At 44.9% G+C, this 17,177-nt stretch overlaps 1 protein-coding gene across 9 annotated transcripts in view; it reads left to right on the top strand.

Moving 5' to 3' along the window:
- The window catches only part of RYR3 (ryanodine receptor 3), a 484,984-nt gene that overhangs the window by 291,131 nt on the left and 176,676 nt on the right, over nt 1–17,177 (top strand). For 5 of the 9 annotated variants that reach the window (XM_046653243.1, XM_046653246.1, XM_046653247.1 and 2 more), the window contains exons 26-31: nt 435–640; nt 1,228–1,402; nt 9,921–10,129; nt 11,688–11,863; nt 13,027–13,063; nt 14,655–14,818. In XM_046653243.1, the coding sequence (XP_046509199.1) occupies nt 435–640; nt 1,228–1,402; nt 9,921–10,129; nt 11,688–11,863; nt 13,027–13,063; nt 14,655–14,818 (967 nt within the window). The remainder of the gene's footprint in view (nt 1–434; nt 641–1,227; nt 1,403–9,920; nt 10,130–11,687; nt 11,864–13,026; nt 13,064–14,654; nt 14,819–17,177) is intronic. The other 4 variants (XM_046653250.1, XM_046653245.1, XM_046653249.1 and 1 more) reach the window with 1 other exon arrangement.

The following is a 17,177-nucleotide window of genomic DNA, read 5'->3' as shown; positions in this document are numbered from 1 at the left end:
GTGGGGCAGTATTACAAGTGGTTAAGGGGATGGATTTGGAGTAAGACAGACCTTGGTTCAAATCCTTGCTCTCCTCAGTTGATTGGCTCTGTGCCCTTGAGCAAGTGATTTAACCTCTCTGAGCCTCAATTTCTTCATCTGTAAAATGAAAGCAATATAACTGACCTCATAGGATTGTTGGGAGGGAAAACCGAGATACAGTCTCTAAAGCATCTACTACAAAGTAATCGCTCAGTGAATGGTGGCTTGTATTGTTAGATACGATGGTGATAATGATGATTATTATACTATGAACAGAATGCTATATTGGATAGTGGGAGATCTGTCATCAGTCTGTCGTTGTCAAATTCATTTGAGGAATGCTACCTAATTATTAAAGTCTGTATTCTCTCTTTCCCTCCTGTACCCTCTACTCCCTTTCCTTCTCACTGCAGCTGACCCAGCTGTGGAGAAAGTCAGCATAGACAAGATCCGGTTTTTCCGGGTAGAGCGGTCTTACGCTGTGAGATCTGGCAAGTGGTATTTTGAGTTTGAGGTGGTGACCGGAGGAGACATGCGCGTCGGCTGGGCCAGGCCAGGCTGTCGGCCTGACGTCGAGCTGGGGGCCGATGACCAAGCCTTTGTGTTTGAAGGCAGCAGGGTGAGTCTGGATAGCGTCCACACATCCTCAACCCAAGTTTTTCTTCTCCACACATTTCCCCAGAAGTTAGAAGTACTGAGTTCCTGGATCTCTGGCTTCAAAAGTGGAGTGGCCGCTACCACTGGCTAATTTAAACCATTGAATGATCATTGCCTAGTGATTGTTAGTTTGCTTTTTGGCTCCGATGAAGTGGAGGACCGTAGGCCTAAGTCCCTTCTGTAATTGCCTCCATATCTGCTCTTGCACCAAAGCCCACTGCCTCTACTCCAGAGGAGGTTCACCGAATACCATGTGGCCAGTATGTGGGGAAATCTTACCACTTTGCCCTAGTGAGACTTCTGCCTGTTGTCATAGCTGACTATTATTGGGAGACTCAGGCCACCTTTTCTGATGAGGCTTAAGTCTCTGAGTTTCATTCATCTGTAAGATACACTACTCTTCCTTGTGAGTTGTCATTGGTGGAGAAGTGAGTGCCTTGTAGAAACCAGATACCACTCACAATTAGGAGAAATCATTTCTCCAGCTGCATGGGGGTTTCTCCATTTCTCCAGCTCCATTTCTTTAAGTTCTGGGGTCTTGTTTCCTAGGGCCAGCGTTGGCATCAAGGGAGTGGGTATTTTGGACGTACCTGGCAGCCAGGAGATGTGGTTGGATGTATGATTAACCTGGATGATGCTTCGATGATCTTCACGCTGAATGGGGAGCTGCTCATCACCAACAAAGGCTCTGAACTTGCCTTTGCTGACTACGAGATTGAGAATGGTAAATCTACCACCTTCCCCCATTCCACCTCTAGGAGCTGAAGGAATATCCAGGGAGAGCTGGGGGAGCTCTTCTACCTCCTTATTTAGGGTGTGCTGACCTTTGCATATTTTAAACCCTGGCGGTGAAGACCAGCCCTTAGACTATCAGTTTTGAAGGAGCAAGACAAATAACAGTGATAGTTGATATGTGCAGCATAAACATAAGCTCTGAATTTCCGAATTGACCACGCAGCTCTCCTCTCATTCCCGACACTGTGCCTTGGCGTGTTAAGGTTCACCAGGCTTCCCAGGGTTACAAAGGAAATGCTAATTGTATATGGACTACGGTCCCTGGCAGAAGAGAAAAGTCAGTAGATTAAAAAGTGATCCTTTTATTCTGATTTGTCAGTCTGCAGGTTTGTGTAATTGAACTTGATACTTTGATGAGAACCATTGAAACATGAAAGTTCGACATAGCTATTCCCTTGAATGAAATGTAATTTATTTTGAAATTCAGACACGCTGTGAAATCCAAGCATAGTTACACTTATTAATGGCCATGAATAGACTGCCATTAGGGCAGTGCTTCCAGCTACACAAAGGAGCAATTGGCATTTATTTCCTGTGTACGTAACTACATTGCCTACCCAAGGCTGTTGGCATGCACGGGGAGGAGCACTGGACTGCAAGTCAGCTGTCTCACTCCTATCAAGCTATGTGGCTCCCAGAGAGGCTTGGCTTGACTTCTCTGGGCTTCAATTTCTTCATCTATACCAAAGAAAAAGATGATAGACTACATGAGTTCCAACATCCTTCTTGATATAAAATTCCATGGCAATGACTTGATACCCGCCGTGTACACACCCCTGTGCTTCTTGCTCTACTACTTTCTGTTGCTTCATTAGAAACAAGGAGGAAGGCAGAGGGGTTGGGAGGGAAAAAGACTGCTCTGGGTCAGGAGACCTGAGTTCTGGACCTGCTGCTGCCCCTCCCCAACCGTGACATCTTGGGTTGACTTTATTGAACCTCTTTGCACCTCATTTTCTCCTCTGTAAATGATTAGGGCTCCTGGTAGCTCTAAATTTCTGAGACTTTACCAAAAACATAGTTCTTTCCTACAAAGCTAAAAAAGATAGAACTACATCGGCAAGAGCAGCAGAAATGCAAGAAAAAATATATATTTTTAAATATATATATATAAAACAGTCTTTATTTACAGAGTATTTTTAACCTTATAAATCACTTTCACACTTTTTACAGACACCTATTGTCTACAATATGCATATCCAACTGTACCTTAAAAGAGCTTTATAGTTTCTATGAGCCGTATATTTGTGGAAATAGAAAAGTTGCAAGTCAATGTATTTTTCTAGAAAGACAGGATGACTAAAGCCAGATGGGGTCATATTTTAATGCCTTCTGAAAAGACTTAAAATCAAAGCTTTAAAGAAAGAATCTTATTTTTGGAGACAAGTGGGAAAGCCGCTGCTAGCAGAAAGAATGGCTTGTGTGCTGGCTCAGAGGCAAAGGAGAGGAAATTGTGTAGGTGGACATAAGGGCAGCGTAGACAAGCCATCTTCTGACTCTGCTCTTAGGACACAGATGTTTATTGAGTACCCGCCACAGGCGATGCTCTCTTCTTGAGGCCAGGAGGAAAACGAAGAACGAGAAGATTCAGGCACATTCCCAAGGAAAGTGGCTCCCTAGAGTAGAAAGAGTCTGGAGACCGAGAAACTTTTCCTGGCTCTGCTGTGTGTGAACTGGGGGAGGCAACTTACCTATGAGGCTTTGGCTCAACATAAGGAAGAGTTAAGAATCTCACATGTTGTGTAGAGTTAGGAGAACTTTGTAAAGTCCAAAGCTTTGCTACTCAAAGTGTGGTCCACTTGTTAAGAATGCAGAATCCTAGGGCCCATGTCAGACCTACTGAATCAGAAATTGCTGACAACATGCTCCAGTGGTTGTGTGCACATTAAAGTATGAGAAGCAGGCGTCTACGGTGCATACAAATGCAAGCAGGGGTAGCATCAAGATATTCATTTTCTAGTTGGAAAAAACATAAGACGAAAATATGAAAAGAACTAATAATGCAAAGCAGTAGGTTGGAAATGGCGAATGATGATACAGAATGAAAATTCTGTAAGAATGGGATTGGAATTGAATGTTAAATAAATAATACGAGATGACTACATCTAAGGAGAAGGGAATTCCCCTCAGGGTATATAACTAGAGTAACAGTAGTAGTGTGTTAATAGCATGAGTAATATATGGAATCAGGAAACCACAGGAAAGGGTGGAACAGTTTGAAGATTTGTGTATGGAATTTATGGAAGATGAAGCTGGAAAGACAGATAAGGTGCAGATTGCAGCCTCAAATACCAAGACTTAGGCTTTTCGTTCAAGACATTTTATTGTCTAATCTGGGCCAAGCACCCTTGGACTTCACTCTGTAGGACATGGGGCTGTTGTGGGGTTCGAACAAAGAAATACTATAGAGAAGAGGGATGTTTTAGGGTAACTGTGTTTAGAGATCATGAGTGTTGTGATGAAGGAGGTGCCTCATAGACCTTTTGTGTACAGGGACATGATCTGACCTATAGAATAACAAAGTCTATTATTAGGCATCTGTTTTATAGTGGAATTGTACCGTATTATGTTAACACATTATACCGGAGTATCATATCACACTTTAATAACACAGAGACAAGATAATTGGAAGGTTCTTTCGGTTCTGTGATGGCTCAGGAGTCGGCGGAAGGGCAGTGAGAGGAAGTAGTCATGCCATTCTTTGATAACAACAGCCCAGAGGCCTGGAAAAACCATAGAGCATCCCTCTGTGCTCTGCATAAAGTGGAAAGAGGCAGCAATTCTTGCCCTGAGCTATTAGGAAAAGCATCTGTTGAAAATAAAACATTTTGGGCCTTGTAGCCCCTCATAAAGCAAAATCCCCTATATGCTTGTGTTCTAGTGGCCAGCATCCCAGCCTTGATTCAGGCCAACACCCTAGTGGAGTTGTGCTGTGGAAAGTTTTTTTCTCCTTTAGGGGAAGGAATGGGGGCAAGCATTATAATTCATGGCTGTTTTTTCCTCTGGGTTATTTATAAGTTGTCTCCATCCTCTTCTATACCATAGATGATATATTCTTATCTGCCTCATTAGAATTTTTCTAATCGTCATTCCCCACCCGTGTTCCTGGCCTGGACCATCACAGCTCCCAATGTTGTTGCCTAAAGGCATCTGAAGCTCAGAAACTTCCATGATGAAACCTTTGCTATTTAGTCTTCTCTTTTGTTCCATTTAAAGGAAAGGAAGGTAAAATCCTGAACATCCTGTTAGACCTCCAGATGTGACATCTGGAAGAGGCTTTAGAGCCCGTCCCCTGGGCTGCCTCTCTGCCAGGCACTCCCCTGAGGGACATCCTGTTCCTGCTACAGCTTTGGTGTCTACAGGGGCAGCCCCCCAGGCTGTTCCTGCATTGGCCTGTCAGGGTTTAGCAGATCTCCCAGCTCTGCTCCCGTAGGCGGCAGATGAAACTTACTTGCCAAAGTGTCACTGCCATCTGCGTGCAGACACATCAGTACCAAGGTCCCCCTGCCATTCTCCCTTCAAATGGACCCTATGCTTCAGAAAGTGGCTGTGGCAGGAGAACATGCCCTCTTGTTTCCTGTGTTTTCTGCCAGGCCTGTGACCATCTCAGCACTGTCCCTGAACTCTATCTTTTTGAGGATGAGCATGAAATAAAAACTAATGGGTAAAACACGTGCTGCTGGATTGAGACTCTTGAAACATACCCAGAATGGTCTGGGCAGGCATTTAACCACCTCTCTCCAAGATCTCAATTTTTCCACAACTGGTAGTAATTTACTCTCATGTCTTCAGCTTGAAATGGATTGAAAATGGATCCATGGTTTGGATTTTCTAGAGAACTGGTTTCTTTCTGAGCTCCTGAATTATAAAATGGTAACCTCCTGGCTGTCTCCCTTCCTAATCACAAAACCCGTAGGAGGCCTTCTGATACAAAGTTTATCAGATCCTGGGGTCCTCTACAGAATTAAATGCATGTGTTCCTGCCATTTCTTTCCTGGAACAAGAACTCTATGAACATCTTGGTTCAACATAATGCCATTGGCAAATTTTCTCCTCGAACCTCCTCAAAGATTTCAGCATAATTCCACCTATTAGGCCACATGTTAGAGAGAGGGTATTGCCTTCCTCCTTAATTTTTCCATCTTCTGACTTCTTCAGTCTCACTTAAAGCTATGGGTTAATCGGATTGTGTGTGTTGGGGAGGAAGACATTTCCTCTACCCTCTCTGGGTTCGTCTGGCCAGAAAGTGAATTAAATTCACATGAGACAGAATAGCAGGAGAAAATTAAACAAAGCTGTATCTAAAATCTGAGGACCATGGCCTGGGACCTTTCTTCCCAAAGGAAGAAAGGGCACTGAAGAAGTGGGGTGCACAGAGTGGTTATATACCCCCACACAGGATGTTTCACATAGGATTGAAATGTCCCTTTTACAATAGTCGTGAGACTGCTCTGTCAGCACAGCGATTGATGGAAACAGCAGATAGGTCTGCTGTCTCGGTGAACACAGCAGGGTGGCAGGTCTGTTGTCTTGAGCTGGGTGGTCACAGGTGAGCTGGGTGGTCAAAGGTGAGTGCAGCAATCAGTTCCTAGCCTAAGGAAAGATGCTTATCCTTAAGGAAATGCCAATGGTGGGGGGTGGGGGGAGTTGCATCTTTATCTTAGGCCATTTGTTCTTGCCATAGTAAATGTTTTAAAGCAGATATACAGTGCATGCTCAATGGTCACCGTCAGGCCATTTTGGAAAAAAGCAAAGTCAGGCAGAATTAGGTTTACACCAAATGGCTTCTTCATGTACTCCAATATATCCTATTGCTTGCCATTTCTGTTTGTCAATGTATGCATGGGAGAGGCTCAGGCAAGCTGAGCAACCCACCAAAATGGCTGAAACCACCACCCCAAACATCATATCCAGCTAAAGACAAAGGAGGATGTTGGGGATGGGGGGAGTCAGTTACAGGAGGTTACCAGACAAGCACAATAAACAAATGCAGATTTAAGTCCTTGCCTTCCCCATTGATTAAGAGTTTCTAGAGATAAGGTCATCTCCCCTTCTTCCTGGTACAGACAGGGAGATATCTTTACAGATGGAGATTTCCTTTACAATGTAAATGTCTCTTACAAAGGGTAAGTAAATTCTACTTTTCAGTTGCTTTCCTGTCTGCAAAGTAACGAGCCCCAAATAATCATCATGCCAGAGAGACATATCTTGGGGTGGCCAAATCCAGGCCCCCACATGTGCAAAGTGCAAATGCTTGCTTATGAGAGTCAGTGTTCGCAGTTCTGCCATGTGGCCTTACCAAATGGAGCTTTTTATCCATGTCAACTCCAGGGAGCCATGTGGCCCCTTGTGACAGGCAGCTTTTTCCTCTAAGGAGCGTGGAGTGCTTTGTGGTCGTGGGTCTCTAGCTGCCTGATCCGGAGGCAGGCTGGTCAACTGCATGACACTTAGGCAAATCATTTGAAAAGTGAAGGAAGAGTTAGTCAAAGCAAGTCATTATAGATGAGAGAGAGCAGGCAGCCTGGCCTCAGTCCCCATTGCTTGCTCTGGATTGCTCAAGCAGCATTGTTTGCATGCTGGCTCTGCAGCTTACTAGGTGAAAGACCTTGAGCAAGTTATTCACCTTGCTAAGCCTCAGTGTCCTCATCTGTAAAATGGGCATCATAGTGAGATAAATCTATAGAGCACCAAGCCCAGTGCCTGACACTTAGAAAGTACTTGACAAATATTAGCTATTGTGCTTGATCATCGTTGTTCTCCCATCTCTAGCTATCATGCAGAGTTATAAAGTTACATGAAGTTTTAATACCTCCAGTAAAGAAGCTTTAGAAATGGAGAGACCATTAGTTGGAGCCTCTCTACCAGGTGGAGGAAGCTAATTGAATGTATCAAGTGTTTTTCCCCAGGAGAAAGTGCTGGCACCTTACGAGGATTTATCTTTGCTCCTGGTCCTTTCTGGGTTTCCTCTTTTCTGGCTGAAGCCTTAGATTTAGCTTCTCTGCTGCTGCTCTACAGAGCTGTCACAGCTGTGCCCACTTAGCCCCCAGGGGGTCCCTGACACTCGATCCCTCCCATTGCTTTCACATCCATGACTCGTGTTGCCATGCCTTTTTTCAGGAAGTGCTCAGCTCTCCCCTGTGGAGAGAGCTTCTGCCCTGGAGGGACAGCATTTGACTCTGTAATGAGTGTACCCTCCTGCCCTGGGAAATAACCGCTGTTTAAATCTGGGGCACTCATCGCCTGGAACATTCACCCCCTCTCTCGCACACTGACTGGCAGCTGGTCTGAGTCAGAGGGTGTGGGGTCTTGTCCCATTTTGTTACTTGCCCTTCTCATGACCTTGGTCAAGTCCGTTAGCTCCTCAAGTCTGCAATTTTGTCTTCAACAAAGTGCTGTCTCCTGCACTTAGGAATGAGGAGGAACCCAAGTTCCTTAGAAAAAAGGCTTCATGCAAATATTACCTTTTCTCCTGCATGTGTCCTCCATTGTCAGTGGGTTTGTAACTAGGAAGTTATTCAGATGACCTGCGTTGCTCAAAAGTCCTCATGCTTGCTTCTTCCCACTCGGCCTTTTGTACCAGCTGCTCACTTATTCCACCACTCAAGTTAACAGAGAAGAAAGGATTCCACCACTCAAGTTAATAGAGGAGAGATTTTAAGACATCCTGTCTCTGCTCACGTCAGGGCTGGAACACTTCGTGATCATGGCTCCACAATAAAACTACTGTAGTGACAGTTGTCTGGGTTGCGTTACCCCGTTAGCAGAAACCAAAATACTGTCTTGGGAGTAGAGATGTCTTACAGCACAACATTCACTCTTCTATATCTCATTTGTCGTCCCCTTTTCTGTAAGCTTCTTGGGATCAAGACAGTTTCCTCTCCTTCCTTCTCATCTTTTCATAGCATATCACAGAGCCCTCTTTCCCAATGGGGACCCAAGAAATTTTGCCAGCAGGCAATCCTTATTCCATTATGGAGTCAGATCTCCAAAGGTTCCTTATTTATAAAAATCTCTGTCTATAGAAAGGAAATGGTTCCATCTGTTACAGTCCTGGGCACAACGATGTGAGAAGCAAAGCAATGCTTGGGAGGTTACATGAATGGGTGCTTGTCTGATCGACCTGTCCATCTACCTTCCTGAGGGCCATGGCCACCCGTCCACTCTCAGTCCTCGGTGACCATGAGAGGAGGCTCTCTGTGCAGACATCACCCTCATTCTGCTTAGACTGCATTAAAGCTCTTTTATTTAGAAATGATATTAAACAGTATTAGTGTCCTAAATCAGTTCATAGTTTCTCAATGCAACCAACTTAGCTTGTGAGGGATTTGTTTTTCATTTATGTGACTTATTTACATAGAAACTTTGTGGCTTAAATAACAGTATATAAGCACTCGCTCTAGAAGAGTGCATTTTGGCCTTGGGTTCTGTGAATGGATGCTCTTACTGTTGAATGTAAATTCTCCCAAAATTGGCCTTTAAATTCCCCCTAAAATAAACACTCCTGTCCTAAGAGTGACACCAGTTGTCTTTTCGGGGGCTCCAATCCCTGTTCTAGTCACCAGCCTTGTACCCCTTCCTCCCCTTCCAAGTGTTCTCCGGCCGCCTGCCTCCGACATCCTCCCACATCCAGGATAATGAGTGCTTTCCCAGCTCTGCTGATTTGTTGGTCCACAATTATGATTTATAAATAGCCCACAAACAAGAACACCAAACAATTTGAACTTCTGCTTTGGTCTGTTCTGCATGGCAATTTTTTAATATGATGAGGATACAGAAGAGAGCTTGGAGAGACAATCACTGTAGGAGGGGGAAGAGGTGTTTCCTATGGTTCCTACTCAAAAATCTCCCCTTCCTGCTTAGGTGGGGACCAGAACAGTAGACTAGGGGATGCAAGTTTGGCAATTGTATTTTGTTAAATTTTGTTAAACAAGCAGAGTCATAGTGTTAACATTTAAAACTTCCTAGAATCATACCCTCAAAACAGAAAAAACCATTAGGCCTCTCATTTCACTGGAGAAGATGCTGAGACCTAGAAAAGTTAGGCACTTTGCACCACATCATTCTTTAGGTTTCTTGTATTGTTTAGGGCAATATTTTAAAATTTCCCAGGGCCTAATGTCAATTTTAACTAAGGTGTAGGTCAAGAATTTCACTTTTTCTCTCATTGGTTTTTCTTTTCCAGCTGATATTTATTTACTTCTTAAGAATAATCTTGGCTTTTTTCCCAAATCATTTTGAATCAAATTCACTTTCTTTCCCATTCACCAAGGGCGGCCATAGACTCCACGTGGCCTCACGTTGTTGAGTTTATGTGCCAGGAAGACAAAGGATGGTGTCCCATCTTTCCTACTGGGACTCAAAGCCGTTAAGGAAGCACAGTCTTGGCTTCCTCACAGCTTCCTGAGATGGTACCACAGGCTGAAGCTGAGCTTTCTTTCGCCGTTCTGCAGGCTTTGTGCCCATCTGCTCTCTGGGACTGTCTCAGATTGGCCGCATGAATCTCGGGATGGATGCCAGTACCTTCAAGTTTTATACCATGTGCGGCCTACAAGAGGGCTTTGAGCCTTTCGCTGTCAACATGAACCGAGATGTTGCGATGTGGTTCAGCAAGCGCCTCCCAACGTTTGTCAACGTCCCAAAGGATCATCCACATATAGAGGTAATGTTACACGCAGTGGGTGGCCCTGGCGGAGCAGGTGGGCCAAGACGCTAAGCTCTCGCTAATGCTTCTGTCAACAGGCAGCTGCTTGCCAGCCACCTCCTCACTGGCCCTCAGAGCTACAGTTTCAGGCACGTTAATTAGGGCAGCTCAGTGGCAGCTTGTAAACAGCAACCACCTTGCAGATACAGCCTTGCCGATCAATCCCCAAGCCTTTGGGCCCCTGTATTTTCTTCAGAAGTTCCTATACTGGTATCGTGATGGCAATGCAGTATCCAGAGACCTTAAATGTTACTTTCCTGAAAAAGTTCAACACTCAAGATATCTCCTGGACTTGATTCTTCTATTCCTGTAACTTGATTTCTTTTAGGCCCTGTTTGGTTTCTACAGAGCCATTTCCAACCTTTTAGGCTGAGGTGTAGTAGTTGATTATGATGCTCCCATCTTATAGGGGGAGCTGAGAGGAGCCAAAGATGGTAAGGAGCCCAGTTTGGGTTCTGGCTCCACATCTCCTTGCTCTCTTTTGCCCAAACTCACCATCCACCATGGTTTTTCATAGTGTGTGTGTGGGAGGGAGGCTGATGGAAAGTCAGACAATCAGCTCCATTGAAGTGTTAGATTCAGTGGCTTGCTTCCACCTGCTGTAAGTTCTCTTAGCTCACCTTCCAATCTAAATTCAACAAGCATCAATGCTTAACCCCCCACTTTTCCCCACAGTCTGAAATAGTAGAGGCTTTTATTTCTCTGATTCCTGCCTGACCATTACTTTAGGACCCCTTGGACAAACTGATGGAACCTAGAGACCCTCCACTTAGAAAAATACACGAACCACACAAAAATAGTTAAGCATCTAGATAGACCCCAGGATAGGAACTGTTCTCTAGAATTTAGGGAGAAATGCTTTAGACCATAAGAAAATTATGTCTCAATTTACTTCTTCTGCTTCCCCCCACACGCACGTTTTAAAAATCCAGTTTTGATCTTTCCTCCTCTGATCCAACCCCCTGCAATGCTTGTGCCCTGGTGCTGGGAATGTCCTCAGGGAGCCTCAGTGCTCAGGCTGTGACTGTGGCAGAGGTGAGAAATGCTCTGGGTGGGAGACGGTGTCCTCCGAGGGAGGTGGGATGTCTCTTCTTGAGCTTTGGGCTTTCTAGCACCTTCTCCCATAGATATTCTCATGCCCACCAACAAGGGAAATCTTTGGAAAGATTTTCTTCTTTGGCCACTTGCCCCCTGACCTGAAAGGTCACCCTTGGCAGGCCCCACACTGCATCATCCAGATAGTGCCCCCCTGTCTTGTACCTGTTCTCCACATTTCACCTTGCAGAAAATCCGGTGGACGTATTTTTAAATCTCTAATTTCTCCAGCCAGAGGCAGATCTGTTATTTTCTACAGGACAGGGTCCAAGGAATGATGAAAGTAATAGTTTGGTTATCACTCATGACAACTTTTATAGTTTGCAGACAGCCTTGATGTATGTAATGTCAATGAGGGAAGGAGGGACAGGGTCAAGTTCAGGCCTGAGATGTGTCAGGTAAGGACTCGTGGTGTTTCCAGGTCGTGAGGATCGATGGCACCATGGACAGCCCGCCATGCCTCAAGGTGACCCACAAGACGTTTGGCACACAGAATAGCAATGCCAACATGATCTACTGCCGCCTGAGCATGCCCGTTGAGTGCCATGCCTCCTTCAGCCACAGCCCCTGTCTGGACAGTGATGCTTTCCAGAAAAGGTGAGGGCGGGGCCTCCAGTTCTCAAAGGTGCTCATTGTGTCTGCTGTAAAATTGGCTTTCTGTGTCTTTGTTTCTTACTCTACCTCAACACTGCTAGAACTCTGGGGTTCTCTCTGCTTTCAGTCAGGTAAAGAAGTGAGGATGTACGTGTACACGTGTGCATACATGCGCTGTGTGTGTTTGAGCAATGTATAATTAGGGGACCAATCAAGCTTAACAGGGTCACATCTGGTGGAAAAGTTTCTGCTCTTTTTGAGCTCTCTGAGTCCCTGGCCTTCTTGCAACCTACAATTCTTGTGTTTTGGAGTAAAAGGAATCTAAGTGCATGAGAGGGTGCAATTGTTGTTGCCTTTGTGTGAACTTAGAAGCTTCTGGAGACAAATACTGCCTTCTTTGCATAACTGTGGTCAGTGTTCAACCCAGCAGCTATGTGACTCCTGAGTAATGTGACTCCTTCCTTCCTGATAAAGAGTATATTCCTTGCTATCCTTCTTTCCTTTAATGTCTTTTTTTTTAAATATTGACCCTAAGCTAACATCTGTTGTCAATCTCTTTTTTTGCTTTTTTTTTCCTTCTCCCCAAAAGCCCCCCAGTACATAGTTGTATATTCTAGTTGCAGCTCGTTCTAGTTGTACTATGAAGGATGCTGACTCAACATGGCTTGATGAGCAGTGCTAGGTCTGTGCCCAGGATCTGAACTGGTGAAACCCTGGGCCACCAAAGCGAATCACGTGAACTTAACCACCCGGCCACAGGGCCGGCCCCCCATTATGTCTGTTTTCAATCGTTGTTGTATGTCTGCCTCTCTGGAGCTGTCTTGGCCAGCTTTCCTCTAATTTCACTATCTACCAACCTTTAAACAAGCACTTGAGAGAACAGGATAATGTATTCAGAGTTATCCCTGCCCATTATTACAGCTTCCCCAACCTCTGCCTAGCTGTAATTTACCATCTGGGCTGAGGGACAAGAGTTGGAAGTCGCAGCCCTGGCTTGTGGTAGCAAGTTACAAATGAACGAGTTCCAAGACAAGTTGGAATCACTCATGTATAGGAAATGGTTTCCTAAACTGGCCTTCATCATTAAAGGTAGATCAGTTGCCTGTCAGAATTGTGGAATTGTGTATACAGCTGAATAACTAAAGCATGGATTATCTTCCCCCCAGGAAACAGATGCAAGAAATACTCTCTCATACAACAACAGTAAGTAAATGTTCTCAATTGTGGTTTTAATTATTGGATTCTTTGCTGTGCCTGGTAACATGCCCCTTACAGCAAAGATCTGTCTAGAGATCCTCTTTAATTGCCAATTACTCTGTCTTTTAATATCCATCTCGATGCTTCCAGAACATATCTATGGCATTTCTCAAATGTGGGAGAGAAAGACAGTTATTCAGTGCAAAGCAGAAGCTCTACCTGGAGCTCCTAATTGGGCATCATGGTGTACTTGTTGCCCATTTGTTACCAGGGACCCAGCACTGCCTTTCTTATTGAAATGAACATTAGTTGGGGAGGAAGAGGTCTTAATTTAATTCTTTTGTTGGCTCTTTTATGTAAACGTCTATGGATCAACTCTCCCATCTCTCTGAGCAGTGCCAGGAATAATGTTGAAAGCAATCAAATGAGAAGAAGAAGCAGGGAGCCAGTCCGGAAGATGGAAGCTACTTTTGGTCCCTTTTCTATAGCTAGACAGTAGTCAGAAAGCAACACTTCTTAATTTCTTTCTTTCTCTCATCCTTCTTTAACACCTGACAAAAGACATTTCTTTGGAAGACATGCTTGTCACCCCTTCTGTGAAGTTATCCTGCAGTCCTGAGTCCATAGGTTAACTGTCAGGAATAAGGTTCTTGCTGCAGCATGTCACACACCTAGTGTGTGCAGGGCACTGCCCCAGGCCCATTGCATCACCTTCCCACCTAATTCCCACAGCAACCCCGGGAGATGGACAGTATTAAGCACTCTGAGGCACAGAGAGGATGAATGACTTGTCCAAGGTCACATGATTAATAGCTGCCAGTGCCAAGTTTCAAGACGCAGTTTGTCTGGCTGACCTTTTTATCTTCCAATCAAGAAAATGTGACAGATTACACGTAAAAGTAACTTCGTTCAGAGTAAATGTACTCAATTTCATTTTAAAAAAAAAAAAAAAAAAGATGAAGCAGTCACTTACCTCAGTGCTTTAGCTGTTATTATAACATCGTGATACACTTCACAGATGGTTATGACGCTTGTCAAGAACTGCTGTAATTCTCACCCCTGCCTGTCGCTGAGTCTAATGGTCACACAGAGGGTGCTCGGCCACAGTGTGGGCTTTTTCTTTTACAACATCTTTTTCAAGACTTTCCAAAAAAAATACCTTGGACTTCCCTGTAGAAGTGGAAAGTGCAGCAGGAGTTCTCTGACCCTCGACTGGTCCCTCTCCGAAGGCGAGGACAGTGCTCAGCTCTCCCCTGCAGCCCAAGTCTGCCCTGGTGCCCAGGAGAGGGTTAGGGCTCTGTGCTGACCGTTCTGAGGTGCTGCCACTAATTTCATTAGCAGCATCTTCTGGGCCAATCTCTACCGATTGAGTGCCTGGTTCTCCAAGTTCTAAAGCACGACAGAAAAGGGAAAAATAAGGAAGCCAAATTCTATAGTCAGCCATTCCTCCCAGTCTAGGATGCCGGGCAAGTCCCCTCTGGAACAGGGTGTACTTTTTAAGAAGAGAGGACCGTGTGGGCCGCTGTGTTATTTCTGCCTGTCAAGCCTGCTCCTCGTGCTGGGGGGCCGCTCACTCCCCTCTGTGATCTCTCCCCAGCAGTGCTACTACACAATCCGCATCTTTGCTGGCCAGGACCCCTCCTGCGTCTGGGTCGGATGGGTGACTCCGGACTATCACTTGTACAGTGAAAAGTTTGACCTGAATAAAAACTGTACGGTGACTGTTACTCTAGGGGATGAAAGAGGCCGGGTCCACGAAAGGTAAGGAGGCTCCCAAGGGGCTCTTCACTCCCTGTCCCCAGCGGTCTTTTTCCCTTCTACCCCCAAACCCAAGAAGAAGGGAAACATCCCAGCATCTATTAAAAAGGGGAGATCAAGCATAGGCTTAAAGTCCTTAGGTAAACCGGGAGCACCATGGTGGAGAAGTGTTGTTAGTGAAAATAGAGCATAATTTCATCACGTATATAAAACGTGACCTAGGGCTGAGAGACACAGATGGGCAATTGGGAGATCTGGGCTCCCTCTCAGACTCTTCTCCATGATTTCTGGGCAAGCCCCAGTTTCTACAACATCAGAACCAGCACAGAAAAATCCCGGGGTGCTTGAGAGAAGTCAAGTCAAAAGAAATAAAAAGATTTACCACAGCAACTGATCAACTCAGAACTCTTCATCCCAAGAGTTTGCAGTGGCTGCAAGCATGAAGAACATACAAGAGACACAGCACATTCATGAATAATAACCACCAAATAGAAATTAGGGGTCTTTAAAGAAAACATGTTTTAGACACACCCATACGCCCCCCCACCAGTCCACTGGTACTGCCACCAGAGAAAGAACCCTGGGTCAGCTCTGCCCCAGAGGTGACCCTGGAGACCAGACCTTGTTTCCACCTAGTGAGATTAATAATCTTTCCCATACAGACATGTATAGAGACATAATAAGTTGTTTCTCAAGCTGATGTTCATCCCCACAAAGTCAGGAACATTTTGCAATCAGTGCTCTTCAGATGCTACTGGCTCGTCAAAGACTAGTGGCCAGAGGTCAAGTACAGTTGCTGGGTCATAGGGGACCATCGTGGGCAGGTGATAAAGAGCATGGACTCTGGAAGCAAACTGCTTGGGATTTAAACTGGGTTCCAGTACTTACTAGAGGTGTGACTTTGGACCAGTCACTTAACCTCCCTGGGCCTGAATTTCCTCATCTATAAAATGAGAATAGTTCCAATCTCATAAAGTGTTGTGAGGTTTAAATGAGATAGTACATAGAAAAATGCCTAGAACAGTGCCTTTACCCAAGCACTCAATAAATGTTATTATTATTACCGTTACTGAATGTCTGTCCTATGACAAGACCCAGAATAGATGCTATAAGCGACATCTGGCTAGGTAGGAAAGGAGAGTATGCAAAAGCAAGTGATCAATTCTGACTTTGCTCTTCAGCCAAAAAAACAAAAGGCAGACATGACCGTCCCATTTGGGTTTACTTCTCCGGTTTGCTGGCTGTGCCACGCCAGACAGATTACTTGATTTATCTGAGCCTCAGTGACCATATTTATTTCAAAAATTTACTGACACGTTAGCACCTAGAATAAGACCCAGTAGACAGCACGTGTTCAATAATTCATAGTTCTTTGTCTTGCGTAATAAATAAATACAGGATCAATTTTCAGGTGTTTTTAGGCATTTCATATCTGGGCCCTTTAAAATATGACAAGGCGTGGCATTTCACATGCCCATAGCTTCAATACATTATTGATTGAATTCTGTGTAGTCATCAGTGTATTAGTACTCTAATCACTAAAAGCTGCGGTACCACAGATGCGGTTTAACCTTTATGGAACTCTAGCAATGGCTATAACTCTGTGAAGTGGTAATTTTCACTGGCCCTGCCTGAGGGCATTCACGCTGAAAAACCAGCCCAGATGGTGCCCCAGAGGTGAACATATGCTTACAAAGGGGATTTACAGTTGTAGGGAAAAGTGATAGACTTCTAAAATTGGAAAAAACCTTGGAGAATTCTAATCAAACCCTTGGCTTTCCAAGGTCAAATCAGATTGGCCTTAGGAGGTTTAATGGGGCTGCTCTAGCATCAAGTATAGAGTTGCTCTCCCCTTTAGCTTGAGAAAAATCACTTCATGTTACTTCAAGTGATGGAGTCCCTCAGGTGATGTACACAGGGCTGGGCGTGGGAGGAGAGCAAATCAGCTGTCTCTTGCCCACAGCCATCGTGAGGGGGTCTGGGAATCACCTCTACCAACTCGATACTTCTCCAAAGCCCACCCAGGGTTTGAAATCTTACAATTAAGGATTCAGGCTTTGGAGCCTTAAAGGCTTTTTGGGTATTATAGCTGGCTTTTAAATCCAAATGCCTATGATGGAGTTTGCATTCTGGGGGTTAGGAGACAGCTAGCCGAGAAAGGCACCCAAGTTGGCAGGTAGTGAAGAGTGTGAGTTGGCAGGTAGTGAAGAGTGTGAGAGGCAGAACTCCAGGGGGCTGGGACAGGCAGCACAGTATAGGTCATGAGGTGAGACGGCATCAAAGACAAGCTTTATCTACTTTGTCTGTCTTCCTGGGCCCAGGCCAGCCATCTTAAGGAAGTAGGCCTGAGTTTTCTCATGTC

Source organism: Equus quagga, chromosome 2 (assembly GCF_021613505.1).
Source record: "Equus quagga isolate Etosha38 chromosome 2, UCLA_HA_Equagga_1.0, whole genome shotgun sequence".
NCBI classification, from domain to species: Eukaryota; Metazoa; Chordata; class Mammalia; order Perissodactyla; family Equidae; genus Equus; species Equus quagga.
This window is presented reverse-complemented; position numbering and strand designations above follow the sequence as displayed.